Source organism: Phocoena sinus, chromosome 7 (assembly GCF_008692025.1).
Source record: "Phocoena sinus isolate mPhoSin1 chromosome 7, mPhoSin1.pri, whole genome shotgun sequence".
NCBI classification, from domain to species: Eukaryota; Metazoa; Chordata; class Mammalia; order Artiodactyla; family Phocoenidae; genus Phocoena; species Phocoena sinus.
Genome location: NC_045769.1, coordinates 6336269 through 6351841, shown reverse-complemented (window position 1 = coordinate 6351841; position 15573 = coordinate 6336269). Strand labels below are relative to the sequence as shown.

Genomic DNA, 15573 nt, shown 5'->3' with positions numbered 1-15573 from the left:
CTCCCAGGCCATCAGTACCTCCGTCAAAAGTAAAATTCCCTGTGTGGTGGTGGAAGGCTCAGGGCAGATTGCCGATGTGATTGCCAGCCTGGTGGAGGTGGAGGATGCCCTGACGTCATCCATCATCAAGGAAAAGCTGGTGCGCTTCTTACCCCGCACTGTGTCCCGGCTGCCTGAGGAGGAGATCGAGAGTTGGATCAAATGGGTGAGTTGTAGGGAGTAAGTTCCTGGGAAGGGAGAGCGCCTTCAGTGCCCAACTCCACTCGCAGCTGGGGGTCTTTATACTTTCTCAGTGACTTTGAAACGGCACTCTGGCTCACACCAGGTTTTTTTGCTGGAAATTGAAGCTCACATAAGTTAAACGACTTGCCCTGTTTCCATACCTCACAAGGGGTAGCAGATGAGGCTTAAATTCCAGTCTGTCTGTTTGCAAAGCTGATGGTCCTTCTTTTACACCCTGTCAACAAGCGTTGAGCCTTCTGTGTTTTGTAGGTTATCAGCAGCGGGGAGGAAAAAATTCCTGTGATGCTGTTTTAGAAATGCAGATTCTAACTTGAATCTATGTCTAGTGGAGAAGCTGTTACTACAGAGTAATTGCCTTTCTAAGTTAACTGACCTGCGATTAATTCAGAATCTCTCACCTTTCCTATTGGATCATATAAGAAATAGGTACTAATCGAAATATCTCGTGCTTCTTTTGCTAAGCCTATAAAGCACTTTAACACAGTGCTATGCTTTCTCACCTTTCTCTCTTGTTTCGTGACTGGTGTTGACTTGAATGGCTTTCATTCTGTTGACTGTTCAGTTTGTGATAAAGCTCACATTAATACCCGTAGGAATGTTCACATCGGCTCATTCAGAAATGGCCTTTGCTGGTTGGATATTCTTAGGAGCACGTGCTGCCACTTGGAAATTTTCCCGTAAAGGAAATGACAGGCTGTAGACAACAAGAGTTACTTCAATCATACAGCCCATTTCATCATTAGAGTGAAAGGTTGACTTTAATATAAAGAATTTTAAAAGTTCTTTAATTAGCTTGGTATTTCTAAAGTATTTAGTTGTGGAAGAGCCTCAAAGTGTCAAGTTTGGCAAACTGAAATCCTGGAGTAGGGAAGATTATTTTGCTCACGGTAGCCTTTGTCATTATTTTTTTCTTTTACTGAAGTATAGTTGATTTACAATATTGTGTTAGTTTCAGGTATACAGCAAAGTGATTCAGTTACATGTATTCAGTCATATGTATGTATATATATATATATATATATATATATATATATATAAACTTTCTTTTCCAGATTCTTTTTCATTATAGATTATTACAGGATATTGACTATAGTTCCTGTGCTATACGGTAAATCCTTGTTGTTTATTTTATATAGAGTAGTGTGTATTGGCCTTTGTCGTTATTTAAAGCAAGCCCGGATAAATCAAATTCTTGTAAATAATGAGAAAAATCAACCCCGCCTTCTAGGCTGACAGGTACTCTGTACGAAATTAACACACACAGTAAGACCCTATTGGTTTTGTTTAATTTCACATGAGTAGGCAGTTGGGCGATAATCCCGGTAAGGTACAGCAGGGTCGAAGTGACCAGGAAGCAAGTCCTTTCTGGATTAAGCCTCATTACTAAGACTCAGGATTAAAAAATGCACATGCCTCTTCTGTCTGTAGCTGACAGTCAGTGTTGGTACTGAACAATGCCCTGCCCAACAAATGCGTGTATGATGTTCCTACTTGAGATACTGCATTTTGCAGATTTGACTGAAAAGGGTGAAGCTGGTGGTTTTACATGAAAGTTTTTGCTGGGATTTTCTTGTATCTTGGCCAAGTCCAGTTGAGAGACAGACACAAGAATTGGATAAATAGAGAGATCAAAATATCAGCTTCGTTGGTGATGAAGGCCAAGTTGAAAGATGTGGCTTAGGGGTGCAGCCACCATGGGCCTCCTTATGCTGAGCCCCAGAAAGAGACAGATGAACCCACCCGGACAGAGGCAGCCCTGGCTGACTGCTGGCCCCCATCTGCCTAGCCCTAGCCTAGCCATGTGGCTGACAGTGGACACCAGAGCACTAAAACCCTGCAAGGAGCAGATCCCAACGGAGAAGCAGGAAAGGACTGGCTGGGCAAGGCCAAAGTCACCAACTGGCTATGTCACTCCCCTACCCGGAGTAGCAGTAAGCGAAGGGCTGGGGGATACCTAGGGACCTGATTTGGATGGAGGTCCCTCTGCGTGAAAATATATGGGTGAGGAAAATATGTATCACCCAAAGTAGTTATCTTTAATTCTCCATGTATTCAGACCTAAACAGTTTGAGTCGTTCCAAACACATCAGGGAAGCAATCCCCAAGCGTAGATATCAACCGAAGACCTTGTGTGTTGAGCAATGTCCTCAAGGTAACTTCCTGTGATGGATGGAAGAAATTTGGTGGTCAGTTCAAGGATGCCCACAGAGGAAGGAATAGACCACTCTTAATTCACCCACCAAAGATGGCCCTGGGTCCATTCTAGTGACTTTTCTCCTACTCCTTCTGCGAGTTGGCTTGTTTAGTCCAGACCAGGTCACACCCAGAGGGCCATGCCACCTTATGGGTCCCCACATCCTTTATGAAGGATTTTGATTTCTGCTTCAAGAAAACTGATACGGGAAAGTCGTCTGAAGCAGGCTAAATGTCAGACATATTTCACTTCCTGTGATTATATTATTCTTTCTGGGATTCATATCTAATTCATATTCATATGCTAATGATTTATCATAATTATAATCAAGTCAACCAGAAGACATACAACAATAATAAAAATTAGTCTGGCATTTTGATTATGCACTTGTATGGGGTTGGTAGAAATTTCCCAAAAGACCAAGCCCAAGAGTGGAATTATTAATTAATGAATATATACATTCAATCAAATTTTTTTTGAATTTTGTTTTATTTATTTTTTTATACAGCAGGTTCTTATTAGTTATCTATTTTATACATATTAGTGTATATATGTCAATCCCAATCTCCCAGTTCATCCCACCACCACCCCCACCCTGCCACTTTTCCCCCTTGGTGTCTATACATTTGTTCTCTACATCTGTGTCTCTATTTCTGCCCTGCAAACCAGTTCATCTGTACCATTTTTCTAGGTTCCACATATATGTGTTAATATACGATATTTGTTTTTCTCTTTCTGACTTACTTCACTCTGTATGACAGTCTCTAGATCCATCCATGTCTCTACAAATGACCCAGTTTCATTCCCTTTTATGGCTTAGTAATATTCCATCGTATATATGTACCACATCTTCTTTATCCATTCGTCCCTGTCGATGAGCATTTAGGTTGCTTCCATGACCTGGCTGTTGTAAATAGTGCTGCAATGAACGTTGGGGTACATGTGTCATTTTGAATTATGGTTTTCTCTGGGTATATGCCCAGTAGTGGGATTGCTGGGTCATATGGTAATTCTAGTTTTCATTTTTTAAGGAACCTCCATACTGTTCTCCATAGTGGCTGTATCAATTTACATTCCCACCAACAGTGCAAGAGGGTTCCCTTTTCTCCACACCCTCTCCAGCATTTGTTGTTTATAGATTTTCTGATGATGCCCATTCTGACTGGTGTGAGGTGATACCTCATGGTAGTTTTGATTTGCATTTCTCTAATAATTAGTGATGTTGAGCCACTTTTCATGTGCTTCTTGGCCATCTGTATGTCTTCTTTGGAGAAGTGTCTATTTAGTTCTTCTGCCCATTTTTGGATTGGGTTGTTTGTTTTTTTAATGTTGAGCTGCATGAGCTGTTTATATATTTTGGAGATTAATCATTTGTCTGTTGATTCATTTGCAAATGTTTTCTCCCATTCTGAGGGTTGTCTTTTTGTCTTGTTTGTAGTTTCCTTCGTTGTGCAAAAGCTTTTGAGTTTCATTAGGTCACATTTATTTATTTTTGTTTTTATTTCCATTACTCTAGGGGGAGGTTCAAAAAAGATTTTGTTGGGAATCATGTCAAAGAGTGTTCTTCCTATGTTTTCCTCTAAGAGTTTTGTAGTGTCTGGCCTTACATTTAGGTCTCTAATCCATTTTGAGTTTATTTTTGTGTATGGTGTTAGGGAGTGTTCTAATTTCATTCTTTTACGTGTAGCTGTCCAGTTTTCCCAGCACCACTTATTGAAGGGACTGTCTTTTCTCCATTGTATATCCTTGTGTCCTTTGCCATAGATTAGTTGACCATAGGTGCGTGGGTTTATCTCTGGGCTTTCTTTTTTTTTTTTTTTTTTTTTTTAACATCTTTATTGGGGTATAATTGCTTTACAATGGTGTGCTAGTTTCTGCTTTATAACAAAGTGAATCAGCTATACAAAAAATATGGAACGCTTCACGAATTTGCGTGTCATCCTTGCGCAGGGGCCATGCTAATCTTCTCTGTATCGTTCCAATTTTAGTATATGTGCTGCCGAAGCGAGCACTATCTCTGGGCTTTCTATCCTGTTCCATTGATCTGTATTTCTGTTTTTGTGCCAATATCATGTTGTCTTGATTACTGTAGCTTTGTAGTATAGTCTAAAGTCAGGGAGTCTGATTCCTCCAGCTCCGTTTTTTTCCCTCAAGACCGCTTTGGCTATTTGGGGTCTTCTGTGTCTCCATACAAATTTTAAGATTTTTTTGTTCTAGCTTTGTAAAAAATGCCACTGGTAATTTGATAGGGATTGCATTGAATCTGTAGATTGCTTTGGGTAGTATAGTCATTTTCACAATATTGTTTCTTCCAATCCAAGAACATGGTATATCTCTCCATCTGTTTGTGTCATCTTTGATTTCTTTCATCAGTGTCTTATAGTTTTCTGAGTACAGGTCTTTTACCTCCTTAGGTAGGTTTATTCCAAGGTATTTTATTCTTTTTGTTGCAGTGGTGAATGGGATTATTTCCTTAATTTCTCTTTCTGATCTTTTGTTGCTAGTGTATAGGAATGCAAGAGATTTCTGTGCATTAATTTTGAATCCTGCAACTTTACCAGATTCATTGATTCACTCTAGTAGTTTTTTGGTGGCATCTTTAGGATTCTCTATTCTATGTCATTTGCAAACAGTGACAGTTTTACTTCTTTTCCAATTTGTATTCCTTTTATTTCTGTTTCTCCTCTGATTGCCATGGCTACGACTTCCAAAACTATGTTGAATAATAGTGGTGAGCGTGGACATCCTTGTCTTTTTCCTGATCTTAGAGGAAATGCCTTCAGTTTTTCACTGTTGAGAATGATGTTTGCTGGGGGTTTGTTGTATATGGCCTTTATTATGTTGAGGTAGGTTCCCTCTATGCCCACTTTCTGGAGAGTGTTTATCATAAATCCGTGTTGAATCTTGTCGAAAGCTTTTTCTGCATCTATTGAGATGATCAAATGGTTTTTATTCTTCAATTTGTTAATATGGTCTATCACATTGATTGATTTGCATATATTGAAGAATCCTTGCATCCCTGGGATAAATACCACTTTATCATGGTGTATGATCCTTTTAGTGTGTTGTTGGATTCGGTTTGCTAGTCTTTTGTTGAGGATTTTTGCACCTATATTCATCAGAGATATTGGTCTGTAATTTTCTTTTTTTGTAGTATCTTTGTCTGGTTTTGGTATCAGGGTGATGGTGGCCTCATAGAATGAGTTTGGGAGTGTTCCTTCCTCTGCAATTTTTTGGAAGAGTTTGAGAAGGATGGGCGTTAGCTCTTCTCTAAATGTTTGACAGAATTCACCTGTGAAGCCATCTGGTCCTGGACTTTGTTTGTTGGAAGATTCTTAATCATAGTTTCAGTTTCATTACTTGTGATTCGTCTGTTCCTGTTTTCTGTTTCTTCCTGGTTCAGTCTTAGAAGATTATACCTTTCTAAGAATGTGTCCATTTCTTCCAGGTTGTCCCTTTTATTGGCATAGAGTTGTCTGTAGTAGCCTCTTAGGATGCTTTGTATTTCTGCAGTGTATATTGTAACTTCTCCTTTTTCTTTTCTTCTCCATTTTTTTTTATTGATTTAAGTCCTCTCCCTCTTTTTCTTGATGAGTCTGGCTAAAGGTTTATCAATTTTGTTTATCTTCTCAAAGAACCAGCTTTTAGTTTTATTGATCTTTGCTATTGTTTTCTTTGTTTCTATTTCATTTATTTCTGCTTTGATCTTTATGTTTTCTTTCCTTCTACTAACTTTGGGTTTTGTTTGTTCTTTTTTCTCTAGTTCCTTTAGGTGTAAGGTTAGATTGTTTACTTGAGATTTTTCTTGTTTCTTGAGGTAGGCTTGTATAGCTATAAACTTCCCTCTTAGAACTGCTTTTGCTGCATCCCATAGGTTTTGGATCATCATGTTTTCATTGTAATTTGTCTCTAGGTATTTTTTGATTTCCTCTTTGATTTCTTCAGTGATCTCCTGGTTATTTAGTAACGTATTGTTTAGCCTCCATGTGTTTGTGTTTTTTACGTTTTTTTTCCGTAATTGATTTCTAATCTCATAGTGTTGTGGTCGGTAAATATGCTTGTTATGATTTCAATCTTCTTAAATTTACCAAGGCTTGATTTGTGACCCAAGATGTGATCTATTCCTGAGAATGTTCCATGCACACTTGAGAAGAAAGTGTAATCTACTGTTTTTGGATGGAATGTCCTATAAATATCAATTAAATCTATCTGGTCTATTATGTCATTTAAAGCTTGTGTTTCCTTATTTATTTTCATTTTGGATGATCTGTCCATTGGTGTAAGTGACGTGTTAAAGCCCCCCACTATTATTGTGTTACTGTGATTTCCTCTTTTATAGCTGTTAGCAGTTGCCTTATGTATTGAGGTGCTCCTATGTTGGATGCATATATGTTTATAATTGTTATATCTTCTTGGATTGATCCCTTGATTATTATGTAGTGTCCTTCCTTGTCTCTTGTAACATCCTTTATTTTAAAGTCTATTTTATCTTATATGAGTATTGCTATTCCAGCTCTCTTTTGATTTCCATTTGCATGGAATATCCTTTTCCATCCCGTCACTTTCAGTCTGTATGTGTCCCTAGGTCTGAAGTGGGTCTCTTGTAGCCAGCATATAGATGGGTCTTGTTTTTGTATCCATTCAGCAAGCCTGTGTCTTTTGGTTGGAGCATTTAATCCATTCACGTTTAAGGTAATTAGCGATATGTATGTTCCTGTTACCATTTTCATAATTGTTTGGGGTTTGTTTTTGTAGGTCCTTTTCTTCTCTTGTGTTTCCCACTTAGAGAAGTTCCTTTAGCATTTGTTGTAGAGCTGGTTTGGTGGTGCTGAATTCTCTCAGCTTTTGCTTGTCTGTAAAGCTTTTGATTTCTCCATCGAATCTGAATGAGATCCTTGCCAGGTAGAGTAATCTTGGTTGTAGGTTCTTCACTTTCATCACTTTAAATATATCATGCCACTTCCTTCTGACCTGTAGAGTTTCTGCTGAGAAATCAGCTGTTAACCTTATTGGAGTTCCCTTGTATGTTATTTGTCATTTTTCCTGTGTTGCTTTCAATAAGTTTTCTTTGTCTTTAATTTTTGTCAATTTCATTACTATGTGTCTCGGCATGTTTCTCCTTGGATTTATTCTGCCTGGGACTCTCTGCACTTCCTGGACTTGGGTGGCTATTTCCTTTCCCATGTTAGGGAAGTTTTCGACTACAATCTCTTCAAATATTTTCTCCAGTCCTTTTTCTCTCTCTTTTCCTTCTGAGACCTCTATAATGTGAATGTCGTTGCATTTAATGTTGTCCCAGAGGTCTCTTAGGCTGTCTTCATTTCTTTTCATTCTTTTTTCTTTATTCTGTTCTATGGCAGTGAATCCCACCATTCTGTCTTCCAGGTCACTTATCTGTTCTTCTGCCTCAGTTATTCTGCTATTGATTCCTTCTGGTGTATTTTTCATTTCAGTTATTGTATTGTTCATCTCTTTGTTTGTTCTTTAATTCTGTTAGGTGTTTGTTCTTTAACTCTTCTAGGTCTTTGTTAAACATTTCTTGCATCTTCTCGATCTTTGCCTCCATTCTTTTTCTGAGGTCCTGGATCATCTTCACTATCATTATTCTGAATTCTTTTTCTGGCAGGTTGCCCATCTCCACTTCATTTAGTTGTTTTTATGGGGTTTTATCTTGTTCCTTCATCTGGTACAAAGTCCTCTGCCTTTTCATTTTGTCTGTCTTTCTGTGAATGTGGTTTTCCTTCCACAGGCTGCAGAATTGTAGTTCTTTTTGCTTCTGCTGTCTGCCCTCTGGTGGATAAGGCTATCTAAGAGGCTTGTGCAAGCTTCCTGATGGGAGGGACTGGTGCTTGGTAGAGCTGGGTGTTGCTCTGGTGGGCAGAGTTCAGTAAAACTTTAATCCGCTTATCTGCTTGTCTGGGTGGGGCTGGGTTTCCTCCCTGTTGGTTGTTTGGCCTCAGGCAACCCAGCACTGGAACCTACCTGCTCATTGGTGGGGCTAACGGTGGACTCTGGGAGGGCTCATGCCAAGCAGTACTTCCCAGACCTTCTGTTTCCAGTGTTCCTGTCCCCATGGTGAGCCACAGCCACCCCCTTCCCTCCACAGGAAACCCTCCAACACTAGCAGGTAAGTCTGGTTTAGTCTCCTATGCAGTCACTGCTCCTTCCCCTGGGTCCCAATGCGCACACTGCTTTGTGTATGCCCTCCAAGAGTGGAGTCTCTTTTTCCCCCAGTCCTGCCGAAGTCCTGCAGTCAAATCCCACTACCTCTCAAAGTCTGACTCTCTAGGAATTCCTCCTCGCATTGCCAGACCCCCAGGTTGGGAAGCCTGACACGGGACTCAGAACCTTCACTCCAGTGGGTGGACTTCTGTGGTATAAGTGTTCTCCAGTTTGTGAGTCACCCACCCAGCAGTTATGGGATTTGATTTTACTGTGATTGCCCCCCTCCTGCCATCCCACTGTGGCGTCTCCTTTGTCTTTGGATGTGGGTATCTTTTTTGGTGAGTTCCAGCGTCTTCCTGTCAATGATTGTTCAGCAGTTAGTTGTGATTCCGGTGCTCTTGCAAGAGGGAGTGAGCGCACGTCCTTCTACTCCACCATCTTGAACAAATCTCCAATCAAATATTAATTGAGCAACCTCCCAGGGTAATTGTGGGTGACCTTACTGATCATGTGGACAAAGAGCACCCTAACCTGACCTTATGGTTTCTCATCCTCTTCAAGAGACCCTGTATTCTTCCCCACTGGGACCAGGCCCTCCTCCCCTAGCAGTGCTCTCATAGTTATTCTGCTGTATCTACTCCCCACCTTCTCAATAACTTGACCCTTCAAGTCTTCCAGTCTATCTGCCAACCAAGGTATCATTCATTCATTCATTTATTTGAAACACCTGGATTTGTTTATTTGTTGTTTATTGAGCACATACTGTATGCCTGGGACTGGAACAGGCATCTCAGAAAGAACAGTATACGCAACAGGGAGTGCTTATCCTCAAAGAGAGCACAGAAATTGAAAAAAATTCATGTTGAGTGATTACAATACAATGTATTGTATAGTTTCAAAACAGAAAGGGTGTTCTGAAGAAAGGTAGCATGGATACACAGGGCTTGAGCCAAGGGAGCCTGGCCTGGTGTGGAAGGCCTTTCAAGGGAGGGCTTCTCAGGGGCAGTGGCATGGGAGCCATGTCTGAATGATGGGTGGGGTTCAAGGGTGAGGACTGGGGTTGTTTGGTGCAAAGTTCCTGAGATGTGAGGTAAGCATGGCTACCGAGGAGTTGAAAGATGGCAATGAGGGTGGATACTGTGGGTGGAAACTGGAGGACTTTTGAGGGTTTTGTTCTTGTTCAGGTGTAGTGGGAAGTCACTGAAGGGTTTGAGGCAGGATGAGGCGTGATCCAAGTGTATTCAGTTAAGGTCACACTGGCTGCAGTAGAGGGTTAGTATCCGAGGAGGTGAGAGTACGTGGGTGGGGAGGGGGGATGAGGTAGGCGCCCCTGCAGCATCTCTGGGTCCCATCAGTTTGCTCTATATCCATATTCACCTTCTCCTTCTTCCTTTTCATTTTGAAGGAAAAGATGTCTCACCCCCTCTGTGCTGCTTACCCCCACTTGTGCCCCAGAATCTTGGGACCTAGACCCTTCCCTTCCTGTCATTTCTGGCTGGGCCCCTTTCCTCTGCCTGAACAAAGGCTGCCAGCATAATGAGAGGGCCCTTCCCCTCCTGCTGTCAGCCCCTCCTCCTCTCTCCATCAAACTCACTGCGACTTGTGTTTTCCTGCCGTTTTCATTTATTTCCTCGTCACCCTCAGATGTCCTTTGAACTAGGGCCTCCGACACTATTTTTCCCAGGAAACTGCAACCTTGAGGTCACCTGCTAAGGTCCAAATCCAGGGCTTTTCTTTTTTTTTTAATTGAACTATAGCTGAGTGACAGTATTGTGTTAGTGTCAGGTGTACAGCAAAGTGATTCAGTTTTCTCTCTCTCTCTCTCTCTCTATATACACACACACGCACACACACACACACACACATCTTCTTTATCCATTCATCTGTTGATGGGCACTTGGGTTGCTTTCATGTCTTGGCTACTGTAAGTAGTGCTACCATGAACATTGGGGTGTAAATATCTTTTTGAATTAAGAGCTTTCATCTTTTCTGGATATATGCAAGGGCCCTTTTTAGTCCACATCTTCACCCTTCCAGCCTGACCTGAGGCTTCCCTCTCCACCCAGCTGAAACTCTCTGTAGTTTTAGGCCCTCATTTCCAAATGTTGCCAGGAAAACCCACCACCATCTTGAACTCAGTCTAACCACAGCCAGACTCGTTTCCTCCTCCAGAAGGAGCTCTTCCTTGCCAAGCTCCCACCAAGCTCGCCAATGCCTGAATCCTTGGAATCAAGGGCTCTGCCTCTCCCCCAGCTCTTGAATCTTAAAAAGTGTCTTAAAATTAAATTTTAAAGAAAAATCACAAAGGATAATATAGTGAATTCCTTGTCGCTTTAGTCAGTCACCAAGTTGTCTTGGCTTTTGTTCACACTGAAATTTCCTTCCTATAATCTAAGCCCTACGTCCACACTCGGATGCTTTCTGTGGTCTTCTGTTCTCTTTTCTGCATTTATTCACTCATTCAACAACTGAGCACCTACCATGTGTTACACACACACACACACACACACACACACACACACACACACTCATCCCTAGTCAGTGAGTCTCTCAGCTTTTTTTTTTTTTTTTTTTTTTGCGGTACGCGGGCCTCTCACTGTTGTGGCCTCTCCCATTGCGGAGCACAGGCTCCGGACCCGCAGGACCAGCGGCCATGGCTCACGGGCCCAGCCGCTCCGCGGCATGTGGGATCCTCCCGGACCAGGACACGAACACGTGTCCCCTGCATGGGCAGGCGGACTCTCAACCACTGCGCCACCAGGGGAGCCCTCAGCTTTTTTTAAAAAATTAATTTTTATTGGAGTATAGTTGATTTACAATGTTGTGTTGGTTTCTGCTATACAGCAAAGTGAATCAGTTATAGATATACATCAATCCACTCTTTTTTAGATTCTATTAGCATATAGATCATTACAGAGCACTGAGTAGAGTTCGCTGTGCTGTACAGCAGGTTCTTATTAGTTATCTATTTTTATGTATAGTCGTGTGTATATGCCGATCCCAATTTATCTTTCCTGCCCCTCCTTTCCCCCTTGGTAACCCTAATTTTTTTTCTACATCTATGACTCTATTTCTGTTTTGTAAATAGGTTCATTTGTACCATTATTTCTTAGATTCCACATATAAGCGCTATCATATGATATTTGTCTTTCCCTGTCTGACTTCACTCAGTATGACAACCTCTAGGTCCATCCATGTCGCTGCAAATGGCATTATTTTATTCCTTTTTTATGGTGGAGTAATATTCCATCGTATATATATACCACATCTTCTTTATCCATTCTTCCATCGATGGACATTGAGGTTGCTTCCATGTCCTGGCTATTGTAAATAGTGCTGCAATTAACATTGGGGTGCGTGTATATTTTTGAAGTATGGTTTTCTCTGGATATATGCCCAGCAGTGGGATGCCTGGATCGTATGGTAGCTCTATTTTTAGTTTTTAAAGAAACTTCCATACCGTTCTCCATAGTGGCTGTACCAATTTACATTCCCACCAACAATGTAGGAGGGTTCCTCTCTCAGCTTTTTGATAGGGTCTTGTTGACATATGTGCCCTTGTAGAGCCAGTACTTTATTCTCATTGTGCTCGGGACTCACTATTCCAATTTAGAAATTAGATGCTGTGGGTACAGGTGCTGTAGAAGAGGGAAGGAGATTTGGAACATTCCTATAGGTTGTGTTTAAAAAAATGGAATAAAATATTCCTCACCAAAAGAGAGTTTATGCTCCTTGTGCCTGAAATCAGTTGGCTGACAACTCTGCTCTTTAAATCTTGCCAGCTCAAAGAAATTCTCGAAAGTTCTCACCTATTAACCATTATTAAAATAGAAGAAGCTGGGGATGAAATTGTGAGCAATGCTATCTCCTATGCATTGTACAAAGGTGAGTAAAATTAGCTCCTGTAGAAGTTTCAGCTTTGTGTTGCTTTCTGTGGCTTTTAATGGCTTCCATTTATTTTTTAAAACAGCTTTACTGAAATATAATGTTGCACTTAATTTTGATTAGCTTATATTAGAAGTTGGAATAACTACTGTTGACCTGCTGAGTTAAATCTCCTTGGTTGTATATATTTAACAGAACAAGAATTTTTTTTTTTTTTTTTGGCGGTACGCGGGCCTCTCACTGTCGCGGCCTCTCCCGTTGCGGAGCACAGGCTCCGGACGCGCAGGCTCAGCGGCCATGGCTCACGGGCCCAGCCGCTCCGCGGCATGTGGGATCTTCCCGGACCGGGCCACGAACCCGTGTCCCCTGCATCGGCAGGCGGACTCTCAACCGCTGCGCCACCAGGGAAGCCCCCAGAATAAGAATTTTTATGTCATCAAAATATCAGTTAAAGATGATCACAGTGCTTTCCAAAGAGCTGTCTCCAGCAGTGGTTTAGAATCTTTATCTGAGTCTGAGACACTTTGAGAATATGATAAAAACTATGGACCTTTGTCCCAGGATTCCACATCTGTGTACACATGTGCACACACACATAGATAATTTTGCATTCAGTTTCAGGGGTTAACACATCTCCTATGCTTATGAATGAACCTCAGTTTTAAAATCTCATGTGTGAACTTTGCTGTCTGAGAATCCCATCAAGGTGGAATTACCTGAAGTAGATAGACCCCTGGCAAAGGCCACGTAGAGTAGAGCCATCTGATTAATATATTTAAGGCATGCAGAGCAGAGTAAGGCACAAGAGAAGTGCACTTTAAGCCTTAGCTATTTATTAGAATCATTCTTACTGTGCTTGTCAGGAATTTGGTTGCAAGGATATTTATTAAAATGGGACTATATCTGTAGAGATACATAGGTACAGAAATTATCAGCTCTGAAAAAGACAAGTGGAGTATTGTCATGATAGAGCTCATTATGTCATAGCTTTAGATATAGTAAAAGTCAGATGTGGTCCTGGAAATGTGACATTTATGGAATCTGCATGTATGGAAAAATATCAATATACCATAGTTACACTGTTAGGATATGAAATGGAAAGATATTATCACCTAAACTGATCCACATTACATACTTTGGGACATATAGAATATGGATAAGATTGAGTGAAATAAACTGTCAGCGAAATGACGGCTCTGAGTGTCTGATTCTAAGATAACATGCTTAGAATCTCCTTTGATAAATGGCTCTGATAATTGGCCATAAGGAATGGTTCTGACTCTCTTGTTTCTGGGTGTTTGGTGAGTTGATTTTTTTTCCCTGTCCTCTTACAGCCTTTAGCACCAATGAACAAGATAAGGATAACTGGAATGGGCAGCTGAAGCTTCTGCTGGAGTGGAACCAGCTGGACCTAGCCAGTGATGAGATTTTCACCAATGACCGCCGGTGGGAGGTACATAGGAAGCCCTCCTGGGTTATCCAGTGACAGGTCTGGTCCATTTCTGACAGGGTCTTTGCCCTTGAATATTGTAAAAGATTGTCCTGTCCTGGTACATCAGTGTCGTCAAGGCTCACTTTCCTCATCTGTAGTAGGGACAATAACATTGACTTAGTAGGTTGCTTGCAAAGAGATAATAAAAATAAATACACTAATGTAAGGTAACATCAATCCACCATTACCATCCAAAGTTTATAGCTCTCCCGCCGTGATATGAGAGGTGATTCTCCATTGAGGTGTTGAGGTGCAGATTTCCTCCTGGGAGTTGATGGACAGAAATGTGGGGAAACGAAGTGCAGGGTGATTGAAAGGGGTTTATCAGAAATAACTCAACTAAAAATCCAGACAGCGGTACTCATTTTGTGCCCTGCCTCACCTTCTTAGCCAAGTTCTCATAAGAGAATTGTCAGCAGTGAGACGCATAAGAGAAAAATAGAACAAGTTGATTAAAGACATGCAATGAATATCTTAGAGTTAGAAAATCAGGACTCCCCCAGGCAAACGAGTACCTCCAATATGGAAGTTGTATGTCCAGAAAATCTGTATTTTTTTCCAGTAGAGTGACTTTTCTCACTTTGAATTTGATGAGAGCTGTAAGACTGCATTTTCCAGCAGCATCCTTTTGGGTACGACTAAAGTGAGATCCGCCTTAGGAGCTCTGTTTTGTAGGAACAATTATAAACCATCACACTTGGAGCTGCAAGGTGGAGGCTTCTCTGTTTTAAGCTCTTCAGTCACTGGTGGGCAGTGAAAACATTTTTAGGCCTGTCGTTGTATAATCAAAGATGCAGACTTCAGTTATCCTTACATGTGATCAATTTTAAGAATATAATCCAAATAAAATCATGGCTTATGGGTTTTAAATTATTTATTCCTCTAGCAAACATTATCTTTGGTCTTTGCAGTATAAGGAACCCTATCTCACATGGCAAGCCTTTAGTTAGTTGAGGGGAAACAGAACTGTTTGTAAATCTAGGTAATTGATTCAGAAATGAACGCCTGTGTGTGAAATGTTCTATTTAAGTGACATCAGATGGTACAAATAAACATAAACTCAGGCATGCATTGAATAGTACATTTCATTTTATTAACTCCGCTAAAGGTAGTTGAGTGAAGGACATAATGGTTGAGAGGATGGACTCTGGAGCCAGCCCATCTGCATGAGTTAACCTCTGCAAGTTACTTAACCTTCCTCAGTTTCCTTGTACAGTGGTGAATTGGGGTCAGTTCATACTGGTTTTAGCAAGAGCTGACTGCTAAAATTTTTAGGGTTTTTTGAGTCGCTTGTTAAATACAGTCATTAAAAATCAAATACTATACTCTTAGAACTAAATAAATTTTATTAAAAACAAAGGCAATAAATAATCAAACTCGTCCCTTTCTAACTATTTTACTACCTTTACTCTGATCTATACCCTGGAGGTTATGTCTATCGTATCTGCATTCTGGAAACGCCGTACTTGCTACTCTGTGTTGGGTCCCAATTGTGCATTCACTGATGTCACATGGTAGCCGAAGACCGGCCATGTTGGGAGCATTTACACTGCAGCAATGGTCAAATACTACAAATCAGGGCTTATTATTTTCT

At 40.9% G+C, this 15573-nt stretch overlaps 1 protein-coding gene and 1 non-coding gene across 2 annotated transcripts in view; one reads left to right on the top strand and one right to left on the bottom strand.

Moving 5' to 3' along the window:
• Positions 1–15573, top strand: part of TRPM8 (transient receptor potential cation channel subfamily M member 8) — an 88101-nt gene that overhangs the window by 24759 nt on the left and 47769 nt on the right. Inside the window, exons 8-10 of the mRNA XM_032637415.1 lie at positions 8–205; positions 12385–12487; positions 13822–13940. Coding sequence (XP_032493306.1) covers positions 8–205; positions 12385–12487; positions 13822–13940 — 420 coding nt within the window. The remainder of the gene's footprint in view (positions 1–7; positions 206–12384; positions 12488–13821; positions 13941–15573) is intronic.
• LOC116757240 lies at positions 4343–4449 on the bottom strand. Its single transcript, XR_004350887.1, has one exon. It is a non-coding gene; the product is annotated as a U6 spliceosomal RNA (small nuclear RNA).